Source organism: Panthera onca, chromosome F2, assembly GCF_046562875.1.
Source record: "Panthera onca isolate mPanOnc1 chromosome F2, mPanOnc1 haplotype 2, whole genome shotgun sequence".
In the NCBI taxonomy this organism is placed as follows: Eukaryota; Metazoa; Chordata; class Mammalia; order Carnivora; family Felidae; genus Panthera; species Panthera onca.
Window position 1 is genome coordinate 44,588,811 of NC_138356.1, and position 13,465 is coordinate 44,602,275.

At 37.4% G+C, this 13,465-nt stretch overlaps 1 protein-coding gene across 1 annotated transcript in view; it reads right to left on the reverse strand.

Moving 5' to 3' along the window:
• Window positions 1-1,301: 1,301 nt before the first annotated feature.
• Window positions 1,302-13,465, reverse strand: part of RIDA (reactive intermediate imine deaminase A) — a 113,254-nt gene continuing 101,090 nt past the window's right edge. The window contains exons 3-7 of the mRNA XM_060611009.3: window positions 6,404-6,509; window positions 4,306-4,360; window positions 3,987-4,055; window positions 3,182-3,237; window positions 1,302-1,876 (exon numbers count right to left, since the gene is read on the reverse strand). Of these exons, the coding sequence (XP_060466992.3) occupies window positions 1,814-1,876; window positions 3,182-3,237; window positions 3,987-4,055; window positions 4,306-4,360; window positions 6,404-6,509 (349 nt within the window). The 3' untranslated portion in view covers window positions 1,302-1,813. The remainder of the gene's footprint in view (window positions 1,877-3,181; window positions 3,238-3,986; window positions 4,056-4,305; window positions 4,361-6,403; window positions 6,510-13,465) is intronic.

Sequence of the window (13,465 nt, forward strand, 5' to 3'; positions counted from 1 at the left end):
GTCTTTAACCACTAAACTATACTGCTTCATGTAAAAGTGTCTAAAATAATTTTCAGTGCCTAATCTCATCAATTTACTCTGCCATACTCCCAAACTTGCCTACTTGAAGAGTTGTCATACTTATCTTTTGTTAATAAATTTAGTCATTTAAATTGCAGAAACTTTTGCATCTAGCATGTTATTCCATATGATTAATAATTGTTAAATACTGGTAAATAGAGGTGGCCTTTTTGAGCCTTTGTTGTGTGTTAAACTCTGCAAAGTAATTTTTCATATTCATTATTTTATTTCATCCTAATGACATCCCTTTGAGAGGTGCAATTATGTCTCAGGAGACTGAGGCTTTAAGAGGTTAAATAACTAGCTGAAGGTCGTGTGACTAAGTGGTAGATGTGGGCCTAGAACCCCAATGGAATTACTCCAAAGTCTGTGCTCTTGTTAGATGCTCTAACAAGATTTTGTATACTTAAGAATGGTATGTGTACGTTTAAGAATGTTATGGCGGCCTTGCTGTAATATGATCATCTGGAAAACACAGAACTGTTTGGAGGAGGGGTTAAATCACCTAAGGCATGTTCTCACAAAAGAACACTCTCTGACAGTTTAAAAAATGAGGTAGACATATACCTATGTATACGGAAGATCTTCAAGACAGAAGACAGCAACCTGAGAACAACACATAAAGTGCCACTTACGTAAACAAGTGGAAACCAAACTGGATGATCAAGTATGTGAAGAAAATGGTCTGCTGGTTATAGTGAAAACTCTTAGCAGTGGTTCTCTTTGGGGAGGTAAGTGGGATAGACAGTGAGTGAAGGGTACTTTTACTTTTTTAAAAAGTTTATTTACTTATTTTGAGAGAGAGAACGCGTGCATGTTCGTGAGCAGGGGTGGGGCAGAGAGAGAGGGAAAGAGAGAATCTCAAGCAGGCTCTGTGCTGGTGGCTCAATCCCACGAACTGTGGGATCATGACCTGAGCCAAAATCCAGAGTCAGACAATCAACTGAGCCGCCCAGGTGCCCCTGGGTACTTCTTTTTAATCTATACACTTCTGTGTTGGAATTTATTCTACAGCAAGGAAGTATTCATGTAGTCCTCATCTAAATTAAAAGACTTTAATGAATCAAACACAAAATAGTTATACACAGCCTGACTACAACAGTGTAAACATGCAGAAAGTCAGAAATAAGTTTTGAGAAAAAAATAGTTGGAGTTTTAACTTCATGGTTCCCCCACCTTTAGGTAAGTGCTTTAATGTATAAATTAAACTGTTAAAAAATAAGTGAACAGATCACACCAAGGAAAATCTGCATGTCTGTTTATTTCCATTAGAAAAATATTATCTATGAAAATTGTGGTCCACTCTCTTCCCCTTCACCTCTATCATTCAAACTTCAGTACTTTAATTTTACTCAAGTGAAAGCAGAGTTATACAGCTGACGTGAGAATTCAATATTGCACATCGTTAAATTAATAGGCTTTAATTGAATTAGGTGTGCTTTTATTATTTATCAGGAATAGCAACCTCTCTCTCCTACATGTTATTTCCCTTTACTTTCATTTATTTGAGGAAGTACGGAATGCACGTTTTTTTCCCCACATCCAGTCACGAGTATGCGTGTGATTTATAACACCAGTAACGGGAGTTGTCATCCAATCTTCAGTTCACACTCAATTCCCCTTATTATATGGTATTTCCATAGTGACTTCCAATGTTTTAGTCAATCATACACTTTCCAACGTCAACTGTAAAAATTAAGATGTTAATTTAAAAACATTATTGAGATTCCAGACTGAATAATGCTGGCCCCGCTTATAGCGACGCCGTTGTGAGAGGTCCTTGGACAGCCACTGCTTCAATCTCCACACGGCTTCCCTGCAGGGAAAATAAGGAAGCAACGTTTAGGTAATTTTTTACAAATTAAGAGAGCTGTGCAATACCTACTAAAAACGTATGCAACTAACAGCAATAGGGCGTTTTTAACATTAAATTTCTCAAAGAAAGAAAGGACGAGGAGGCGTTCCCTGGGAACCTACCACAGGCCAGGCTCCTGTGCCGAACACGTCCATAAGCATTAGCACATAGGATTCTCACTGCAGCTATATCAGACAGTGTTCTCTCCTCAGTCCAGAGAATGATATGCTGAAGCCTGGAGAGGTTATTCAACCTGTCCCAGGACACAGAGCTAAGTGGCAGAGGTTCAAACCCATGTCTTCTGATTGCAAGTTCAGAGCTCATTCTACTATACCCAATACCTTAATTAAGTTTGATGATACTGAGCATTTCGGTAACAGCCAATTAAAACAATAAAAAATACCACTCACAATTACAAGTGGAAGTCAGTAGGGGCTGCTTCTTTGTAGGCAGGAATACCGTGCTACTAAGAGCTTCTGATTAGGCTCGAATACCAAATTAGGAATGGTGAGAAAATATGTGAGCCACTGGTTTTGAGATTCTTTTTCTAATAGAAGGTCTATGTGTGGCCTTAATTTTTAATTTTCTTAATTTTTAAGACAACTTTTAAAAATTTCTTAAGTTTCTTGGGGCATCTAGGTGGCTCAGTCTGTTAAGTGTCAGATTCTTGATTTCAGCTCAGCTCATGATCTCGAAGTTTGTGAGTCTAAGCCCTGCATCAGGCTCTCTGCTGACAGCCCGGAGCCTGCTTGGGATTCCCTGTCTCCTCTTTCTCTCTGCCCCTCCCCGGCTTGTGCTCCCTCTCTCTCTCTCAAAAATTAATAAATTTAAAAAAAATTCTTAAGTTTCTTAATTTTTTTTCCTTGTACATATAATATTGGGTATTTCCTTTTAGTCTTTAAGATCCTGGAAACCAGAGGGGTGCCTGGATGGCTCAGTTGGTTGGGCATCTGACTTAGGCTCAAGTCATGATGTCATTACTCGTGAGTTTAAGCCCTGCGTTGGGCTCTATGCTGACAGCTCAGAGCCTGCAGCCTAATTTGGATTCTGTGTCTCCCTCTCTCTCTACCCCTCCCCGGCTTGTGCTCTGTCTCTCTCTCTCTAAGGTAAATAAACAAACAAACAAAAAAAACAGATCCTGGAAAACAGAGATTATTTCTTTTTTTTCTTTTAAAAATTTCCTGCAAAAGTGCTTAGTTTGTTATATTCAGAAAACAATGTAGGCATTTAAAATTGTGTACATTAGTCATTTTAAAGTGTACTTACTTTGGGCAAAGCAGCAACCTGGTAAGCAGCTCTTGCAGGAAAACTGCTCTTAAAATCTAAATTTAAAAGAATTTCATTTTAGTTTTCAGACACTGTATTGTGACTGCACAATCAAGAATCTGGTAAGTGCTTCATAGATCTATCAGTGCTTAGATACAAGCAACACTGAAAAAAAAGAAGCTAACATTCATATTAGTTTGATAAAATATTTTGCCATAGGATTCCTATGACAGTGAATACTTTTAAAAATGTCTTCGCTTTCTGGGAAAAAGGAAAATATTCACATGCTTTGAGACTTTGATCTTGTTTGATATGAATAGGGTTTTATTTTTAAAGTGATACTTATGTGATATGAACTCATTTAAGCATTCAAACAACACTATAAAGTTTTATCCCCATTTTGCATATGAAGAAACCAAGGCATAAAACCATTAACTAATTAACCAGCTAAGGATTCTGAGAGCCAGAACAGAGATGGTGGCGAGGTCATATCACAGCACTAAAAAATACAATCTATGTGTTATTATTAGGAGGGCTTAAAAGCCTGAGAAGAGTGTATCGATATTAAGCTTTCGGAAAATGAATTTGTAAGACTGTAGTATATTATTCTAGGGAATCCCATAGAAGTATCTTGGATCTTTTTCATGGGGGCACACTGTTTCCAATCAGACAATTCTTTTAGGACAGGATCTATGGCCATTTCTTTAGCATCTCCTATCACTCTTAATTCATAATGGACAATCATTAAGGTCAATACACTCATTTCTCTTAAAACGGAATACAGTAATGAAGCCAAATTACTTACACTGTTTGTAGACTTCATTGACAGTGTTGAAGTCATTTATGTCAGCCAGCAAAACAGTTGTTTTTACCACTAAAAGATACATACATCGTTATTAGGTTTAGCTATTTGGTCTCACTCAAAATATTACTTAGAAAAACATATGGTTCTGCGACTGAATTGATTAAAATGGGACTGAAATTAAAACAGCTTTCAAAAGCAACCAAGATATGGCATGGCATGTTACTGGATGCTCCATATTCTTCAAAAAGAGTTATCAAACAGAAATGTGAAGGAATCAAACAGGTATCAAACAAATGTGAAGGAATATCGAGTTGCTCACCGTTAGTGAAGTCACAGCCTGCAGCTTTCAGAATTTCACCCATGTTTGTAAGAGCCTATGAAGCAAGGCAAGAAAGACCTAAGGCACTGGATGGATGTTACATTAAAGCTTTATTTCAACTCAATTAATCAACTTTTACTAATATCTCCTTAAATAGCTTATATTGCAGAAAAATCCTCCCGTTCTAGGAAATTCTACTCCTTCTGGGCCACCTCTATACAAGGGAATTGCTTCTTGGCTTTCCTGTAATGGAATGAATCTTTCTGAAATATAGTGAGACCTTGTCTCCTTTTGTGAGTAGAAAGACTGGACTGAAGTCTCTTCTTCAGTGCTAGAGGGTGCAAAGTTCTCAGCCAGTGTCCACTAAGCTGAAAGAGATAGCTTCTGGAGTTCAGAACTCTGTATTGCTTTGAGGGTAAATAAGAGCTAGTGAGCATTAAAACATGTTTGCTTTTAAAGCGATAATTGATTTTAAAGAGTTCTTTTTCTCAAAAAACAGTATCAGTAAATTATGCATATGCTTGACACTCTGGCCTTTGGAAAAACATCAGTTTTTCACTCATTCCTTAATGTACAATTTTTTCAATTCATTATTCCTCTTTATTTTACTGGGCACATTATATTTGATATTTTTATTTATTTTTTTCTTCTTTTTTTTGAATTGAGAGAGAGTATACACATGCATGTGGGGGAGGGGCAGAGGGAGGAGGAAGAGAGAGAGAGAGAGATAGAAAGAGAATTTTAACCAGGCTCCACGCTTAGTGTGGAGTCCAACGCAGGGCTCAATCTCACAACTGTAAGATCACAACCTGAGCTGAAACCAAGAGTCAGGTGCTTAACCGACTGAGACACCCAGGCACCCTGATATTTTTATTAAAAAAAAAAAGTCTTCTAAATAGGTAATACATAGATATGGCAAAAAAATTCAACAGCTATAAAAAAGCCATATACAGTGAAAAGATGTCTCCTACCCTTACTTCCTTCTTCCCCAGCGTCTTGTATATCCTTGAAGAGACAGTCAATACTTACACCAGCATAAATGCACACCACTCCCACCCCACACACCCTCACACACACACACACAGATGGTAGCATATTGTGCAAAGCTGTTTTGCATCTGTGTTTTATTCTATCACCTACCAATTTATGTTGGGAGATTTTTCCACATTAATTTAGTTGTATGGAACTAGCATGATTTATTTCATTAGTTCCTTACAGATGGACATTTAGATTGTTTTCTATCTTTGGATATTATAAATGACTCAGTGAATGCATAAAATTATAATTTAATTCTATTTATTGGATTAGAATTATACTCCTCATTCTTATTTTAAAAGACACATATTGCACACAATCTTTATTTTTTTTAATTTATTATTTTTTTTTAACATTTATTTATTTTTGAGACAGAGAGAGACAGAGCATGAACGGGGGAGGGTCAGAGAGAGGGAGACACAGAATCTGAAACAGGCTCCAGGCTCTGAGCTGTCAGCACAGAGCCTGACGCAGGGCTCGAACTCACAGACCGCGAGATCATGACCTGAGCCGAAGTCGGCCGCTTAACCGACTGAGCCACCCAGGCGCCCCTGCACATAATCTTTGATAGTTCTCTCTTACTAACAAATGTTGACTGTTACTTCTGTGGGTTTGTTTTTTTTTTTTTTTTTCAGCTAAGTGGCCCTGATAAGAAATTTCCCAATCCGTGTGGAAGTGGCAAGATGCTATCTGATTTCAATAATTTAATTGAGATTTAAGTAATTTTATTGAGAGAGCTGACATATAATATTGCATCAGTTTTAGGTATGTAATATGATGATTTGATATATGTATATACTATAAAATAATTACTGCAGTTTAGTGACTATCCAAACATTCAGGTTTGAAGTCACCCTTGGAAGGTAGACTTTTTTGTTGTTGTTAAATGATTCCTCAAAGTTTGGACTTTCTGCTGATATAAAACTGTCTTAAATCAATCAGTAAGTAACTTTAAAAGCATTTATCTGATAACCTCTATAAAAAATCAGCCAAATGGATTCTTAATACTTTCAGTATTAAAAAGCAATAAAGAAGGGAACTTCAAGTGTGAAAAATGACTTACTTGTTTGGCTTCCTCTGCCACCCCTCCTGGCACGAGCTGTCCACTTGCAGGGTCCATGCCTATCTGTCCTGAAATGTAAATGGTCCTGTCGACTAACACAGCCTGACTGCAATAAACGGAAATACAGTATGTATATAAAATATAAAACACAAAATTCAATGCTAAAAGATTTCTTTGCTAGGACACAAAAAGCACAAAATGTAAAATAAAAGAATAATAGGACTTCATTAAAATGAAAACCTTTTGCTTTTTGAAAGAGATCTTTAAGAAAATGGAAACACAAGTCACAGATCGGGAGAAACTATTTGCAAAACATATATCTAACAAAGAACTTGTCCCCAGAATATATAAAGAACTCGTATAGCTCAGTAACATAAACAACCCAATAAAATATGGGCAAGTGATTTGAGCAGATATTTCATAAAAGAAGACATATGAGAGCTAGAGAGTACATAAAAGATGCTCAACATTATTATTGATTAGAAAAATGTAAAGCAAAACCTCACTAGATACCATTACACTCAATAAGATGTCACTGATAACAGTAAGGATTGGAAGGATGTGGAGTGACCAGAATCCTGTAATATGTACCCCATTGGTGGGAGTGCAAAAATAGTCCAGATGCTTTGGAAAATAGTTTGGCAAGTTTCTTAAAAACTTAAACATATACTTAATATACAACCCAGCAATTTCTTTCTTAGGCAGCTATACCGAAAAGAAAGGAAAATATATGTCCAAAGACTTCACATGACTGTTCAGAACAGCATTATTTATGATAGCAAAAAAGAAAAACAAAAAATAAACATCCACTGATAGATCCAACTAAAGACTACATATTATTTGATTCCACTTATATGAAATTCTAGAAGAGAAAATATAAGAGCAGAAAGTAGATTAGTGACTTCCTGGGGACAGTGGGGACTGACCACAAATGGGTATGAGGGAATTTTTGGGGGGTGATGGAAATGTGCTAAAACTTGACTGTGGTAGCAAATGCATGGCTCTAAGAATTTACCAAAACTCATGGAACTCTAAACTTAAAATGGATGAACTTTAATGTAACTTACACTTCAACAGAACTGCAAGACAGTAACAACAAAAATGCAATGCCAAGACCACTGCTAGAAAAGAAGTAGTTCTTCTCGGACAAGATTCATTACTGCTTCTTGAAGTGTCAATTAAGGATCCACCTATGATGGGAACACTTTATTTCTATAAAGTGCTTGTTTTTGGAAAAGGCTTGTTTTGTAATGAGGATACTAAATTTCAGAATTAGGGTACAAACACAAGAAACAGAATAAGCCATGCTGAGACCTGAAAAAGAGTCAAACAAACCAACTTAAAAAAATGTATTAGTTTTTGGATAAAGAAAACACCTCTGTTGTTTCTCTTTTTAATTGTGGTAATATACATATATATATATATATGATAAGATTTATCATTTTAACCATTTTTAGGTACACAATTCAGTGGCATTAAGTACCACCATTTTTAAAATCCTGATAAAGAAAACTTAGTATCAATTTAAATTTAGAAGTAAAATTGTTTTATCATTTCCATGTTTATTTAGAAAGAGCATCTTCTCATTTCCAATGTTACATTTCTAATATTACATTCTCATTTCTAATCTTCGTTTCCCCTGATTTTCCCTGACCATAATTTTTCTCTTTATGATTTAAAATATAGTATGTATGTATATACTTATGTATGTATGTATGTATGTATGTAAGTTCTACACCAAATGTGGTATTGACTTCATAATCCTGAGATCAAGAGTCGCATGCTCTACTGACTGAGCCAGCCAGGCACCCCTATAATTCTTTTCTTAATTTTCTGAATAAGAGAACATTCACATGGATCAAAAATCTAGAAATACAAATAATCTCAGTGAAAAATCTCCTCCTTTCTCTCCTTATCCTCCTCCTGCCCAGTTTCCAGCCCCTACAGATAACGAATGCTCTCCTTTACGTATTCTTCCAAAGTTTCTGCACGCATATATGAGTAAAAATGAAATATATCTTCTCCCTGTTTATATAACATATGGTATACTAAATGCTCTTCTACATTTTGCTTTTTTCACTCAATGGTATATCGCAATCTTTCTGTAACTATATGCAGAATGCATCCTTATTCTTTTGACAGCTGCATAGTATTTTATTGTTTGGACATACTTTACTAGTTACCATCGATTCCAATATATTTTAAAAATGTATTTATTTATTTATTTAGAGACACAGAGAAAGATCGCAAGCAGGGATAGGACAGAGAGAGAGAAGGAGAGAGAGAATCCCAAGCAGGTTCCGCACTGGTAGTATGGAGCATGATGAGGGGCTCGATCTAACCAACGGTGACATCATGACCTGAGCTGAAATCAAGAGTCCAACACTCAATCGACTGAACGACCTGGGCACCCCTTGATTCCAATATTTTGCTACTGTAAACAAAACTACACTGAAAACCGTATCTCACACACACACACACACACACACACACACACACACACACACACTTTCCCTGGGCAAGTACTAAGCCTTTCTTTCATCTGAACCTCAGAGGAGCCATTCTTATACCATAAGCAGGATCTTGTCTTATAGTATAACTAGTTCTGTTCTTATCCTATTTCTGGGGTATGCCAGACTGACTGTAAACCCCTTGAAGGCAGGAGCTGTGTCTTACTGTCTCCAGCTGTGCAGGGCCTAGGTGATTCCTTGCACTAGTGGGCACATAATAACTTCTTGTTCATGTTTTGCTCTCTAACCACTTACTAGCTTAAATGACTTTGGCTGTCAGTAAAGTAGCTTTTTAGCAGGACCCACTGGCTTATTGTGTGGGCTTGGAGAGCGAAAGAGGGTAGATTTAAACTTGGTTAATAGGATTTAGAAAGTCTAGAAATTCTTCTCAACTATCTGGGCCATAATAGATAGCTATTCACCCTGGCCCAGAAACAGGTAACTATGGAGTTTGTTAATGTGTAAGCTTTCTTCAGGTTGAAAAGTATCATCAAATAACAAGGTTTCTATTAAGTGTCCTATGTAGAATTAGGCTACCTTAGGCCCTTTGCAAAGTAATTTTAACTTTCCCTATATTTGAAATATAGTTTAAGCCCATTTGCAATACCATTGGTCAAAAAATTTATTGGGGCACCTGGGTGGCTCAGTCAGTTGGGCATCTGACTTGGCCTCATGTCATGATCTCACAGTTTGTGAGTTCGAGCCCTGCGTTGAGCTCTGTGTGGTGAGAGCCCAGAGTCTGGAGCCTGCTTCAGATTCTGTATTTCCCTCTCTCTCTGTCCCTCCCCACCACTTGTGCTCTGTGTGTGTCTCTCTCAAAAATAAACATAAAGCAAACAAAAAAAGTAAAAATTTATGATAGTAAAAAGGAATTCATTTATTCTCAGAAAACTAACAGACCTCTAAGACTATCTGAGCTATGTGAATTATCGCTTATAGATTAGTGAAGAGATGTTCACAAAAATAATTAGCTAGTTAGCTCTTCCTGAGAATAAGAAACCTACTATCCACAGACAAGTCATTAGGTTTCCAGAACATTTAAGTGTACTGTTCTACTGCCAGCTCAAAGGATAATAACACTTTCAAAAGAATCTTAGTAAGAATTCTCATTGTAATTGTAATGTATTGTAATCTATGCCACATGGACTATCGCTTCCAAATGTCATGACTATTTGGATAGTGCGCTAACAAAATGGAAAGCAATGCAATGTGATGTTGAAATCTCTCAAGGTTCTGTCCTGGGGTACTCCTGAAATGTGCTCAGCTGATTAGTGAATTGGTGACAACACCCCATCCATCACAATGCCAAGGATTGAAAGTTCAACACATTTGAATTCTTCCTAGAGAAGACCTGGAATTTTCAACAACTGTGCTCATAAAAACTCTGTGCACAAAAATTTGTTTTCAAATGGTTCTTAAAACATGTCTAATTAACTTTATCAGGATATAACTAGTTACTTGGGAGTGTGGTTTTCTTCAAGATAAAATATTGAAAATTAGCACCATTTTTAGTGGCCTTGTATGATCTCTGGATACAAAAGAGCATTAAGGGCACTATGTCCTGGGAAGTCTCCACACAGTGACCTGGTTGATGTTTTTTCTCTCATCATACTGGTATATTAAATTTCCCTTCTTTTTTCTTGCAGCTCTATAAAGTCAACCAGCATATTACTGCCCTGCTTGCTTTCTTAAACAACGTACACACTTGAGGAAGGTGTATGCTCCAGGCTCTATAATCACTTTGTCTGGTTAAGTGTTGATTTTGTTCTGAAGTAAAACCACTGGGTGATTGAGGAAGAACGATCAGAGCAGAGGAGGAAAAAGATTGCTGATTTTTACTTTTATTGTAATACCCCCATAACTATCTTTAATGTCTTCTCCAAATAATTTTTCCTCTTAAAAGAAATCTGACCAGGGGCGCCTGGGTGGCTCAGTCAGTTAAGCGTCTGACTCTTGATTTTAGCTCAGTTCATGATCTCATGGTTTGTGTGTTCAAGCCCCACGTTGGGCTCTGCGCTGACAATCTGGAGCCTGCTTGGGATTCTCTCTACCCCCCTACTCTCTGCCCCTCCCCCACTAGCGTGTGTTCTCTTTCTCTCTCAAAATACATAGAAACATTAAAAAAAAAAAGAAATCTGATCATGTCATTTCCTCTACAAAAACATTTGAATGCTCCTCAATGCATACAAAATAAAGTTTATACTCCAGTTTAGCACTGAAAATGATCATAGTCCAGACCTTGCTAAAAGCTAATTTTTAGCAAGAAGCAAAACAAAAATTTAGATTCAAAGTCCAACTCTGAACCTGTGTTTCCCAAAGTGTAGGTCATATACAAACACTGAATCACAGTAAGGAAATGATTCCCTTTTCAATTTTCTTTCAGTAATTCCATAGCAGGAGATAGCAAACTAAATGATGAAGATTGAGCTCTAGAGCTTGACTAAGTTCAAATTCTGTCATATCCCATCCTAGTGGTCGACCTTGGGCATATTATTTAACCACAAGTAGATCAATTTCTTCACCCGAAAAACGAGTACTGTAGTAATAACTGTGCACCTAAAGCACCTAGAAGAGTGCTTTGTGCTGAGTGAACATCATTAAATGTTAGCGATTATGACATCAATCCTCTAATTATATGAAAGAAAAAATACCATTTTTAGGGGGAAAAAATCTTATCACTTTTTTTTCTCTTTTTTTAAAGTAGGCTTCATGCCCAGTGTAGAGCCCAATGTGGGGCTTGATCTCATGATCCTGAGATCAAGACCTGAGCTGAGACTAAGACTCAGATGCTTGGGGCACCTGGGTGACTCAGCTGATTGAGCACTGGATGCTTGTTTTTGGCTCAGGTCATGATCTCAAGGTCAAAGGACCAAGCCCCGTGTCAGGCTGGGTGTGGAGCCTGCTTAAAGATTCTCTCCCCCTCTGCCCTCTCTGCATTGCCCCCATCCAGCTTGAGCTCTCCCTCTCTAAAAAAAAAAAAAAAAAAAAAAAAAAAAGCCCAACACTTAATCTACTGAGCTACCCAGGTGTCCTGAAATTTATCACTTTTTTTTTAAGTTTATTTATTTTTGAGAGAGAGAAAGAGAGGGAGAGCATGAGCAGGGGAAGGGCAGATAGAGAAGGAGACAGAGAACCAAAGTGGGCTCTGAGCTGTCAGCCCAGAGCCCAACATGGTGCTTGAACCCACAGACCGCGAGATCATGACCTGACCTGAAGTCTGCCACTTAACCAACTGAGCCACCCAGGCGCCCCTGAAATTTATCACTTTTAACAGAGAGAGCAGTCTTAGGTTCTGAGCCAACTGTGGCAGCTTCCCAGAATTACGCTTTTTACTTATTTGAGCTTATTTTTTTTTTTTTACTGTTACCTTCCTCAGGTTGTTTTCTATTTAGAGTACTGTTGTAAAGTTTCCTTTTTAAAGGTGTTAAAGTGAGCCCTCTTAAATAAAAGTGTTAAGTAAATTATGATATAGGTGGTACACAGATTTGGCAAATGGAAAAGAAAAAGAGTAAAAGTCGTAGTTGGATTACTAAAACTTCCTCCAAAAAATATGCCATGTATTCTTCCACCACTATGCCTCAAGTCATTCCCTCGATCTGGAATGAACTTCGCCCAATGACTTTCTGCTGAAGTTCTTAATAAAGTAATTTAAAAATCACTTTACAACAGTACTATACAAATGGCAAACCTAACCTTCAAAACCCAGCTCAAGGACCACCTGTCGCAGGAGTCCTCTTAAATCTTTCTCTTCCTCTGTCCCCAGTTACCAGCAATTTCTTTCTTCTCCTTTTTTTTTTTGCCATCCCTGCCCCCATGACTCCTTATTCCCACTGCACTTATTTCTAACCCTGCTATCGTAATTATTGTTCTGCCACCTAGGAGTGCTATTTCTCATGGCAGTGTGGTTTAGAGGACGGAGCTAGGGCTTGTTCAAATCCAGTTCTGCCACTTACGGACTGTCTGACCTCGGACACAGGTTTTTTTTTTTTTATAAAATGAGGATGGGACTCAGAGAAGAAGGTGGTTGTCACAGTGGCCGCCATGCAGCATGCACTAAATGAAAATGTTTCCTTTTCTCTCCTCTACGTGTGTGAATGTCTTTCACACTGGATTGATTCTTACACATTTTTTGCATCCTCTGCTGTGCTTGACATAGTGTAGGTACTCAATACATGTATTATATCATAGTCCAAGTGGTTCAGTTGTAGAAGTTTTCCATCTGTGATTCTTTTAACCGTGATCAGATACTACATTTTTAAAAGGAAAAATGGGGAAAGGGTTACATGGTATACTTTATGAAGTATTTAATGTAACAAAAATTATATTAGAGACAAAAAGTCTCCAAGAATGCATAGGATGAGATTTAGTAGTTTTAAAGCTGAGACACTTTAAGAAAATACAGTTTTTTTTAAAAAGTAATTTAGAAACTTCTGGGTGGCTCAGTCGATTAAGCATCAGACTCTTGATTTCGGCTCAGGTCATAATCTTGAGGTTTGTGGGAATGAGCCCCACGTCGGGCTCTGCGCTGTCAGCCTGCGATTCTCTCTTCTCT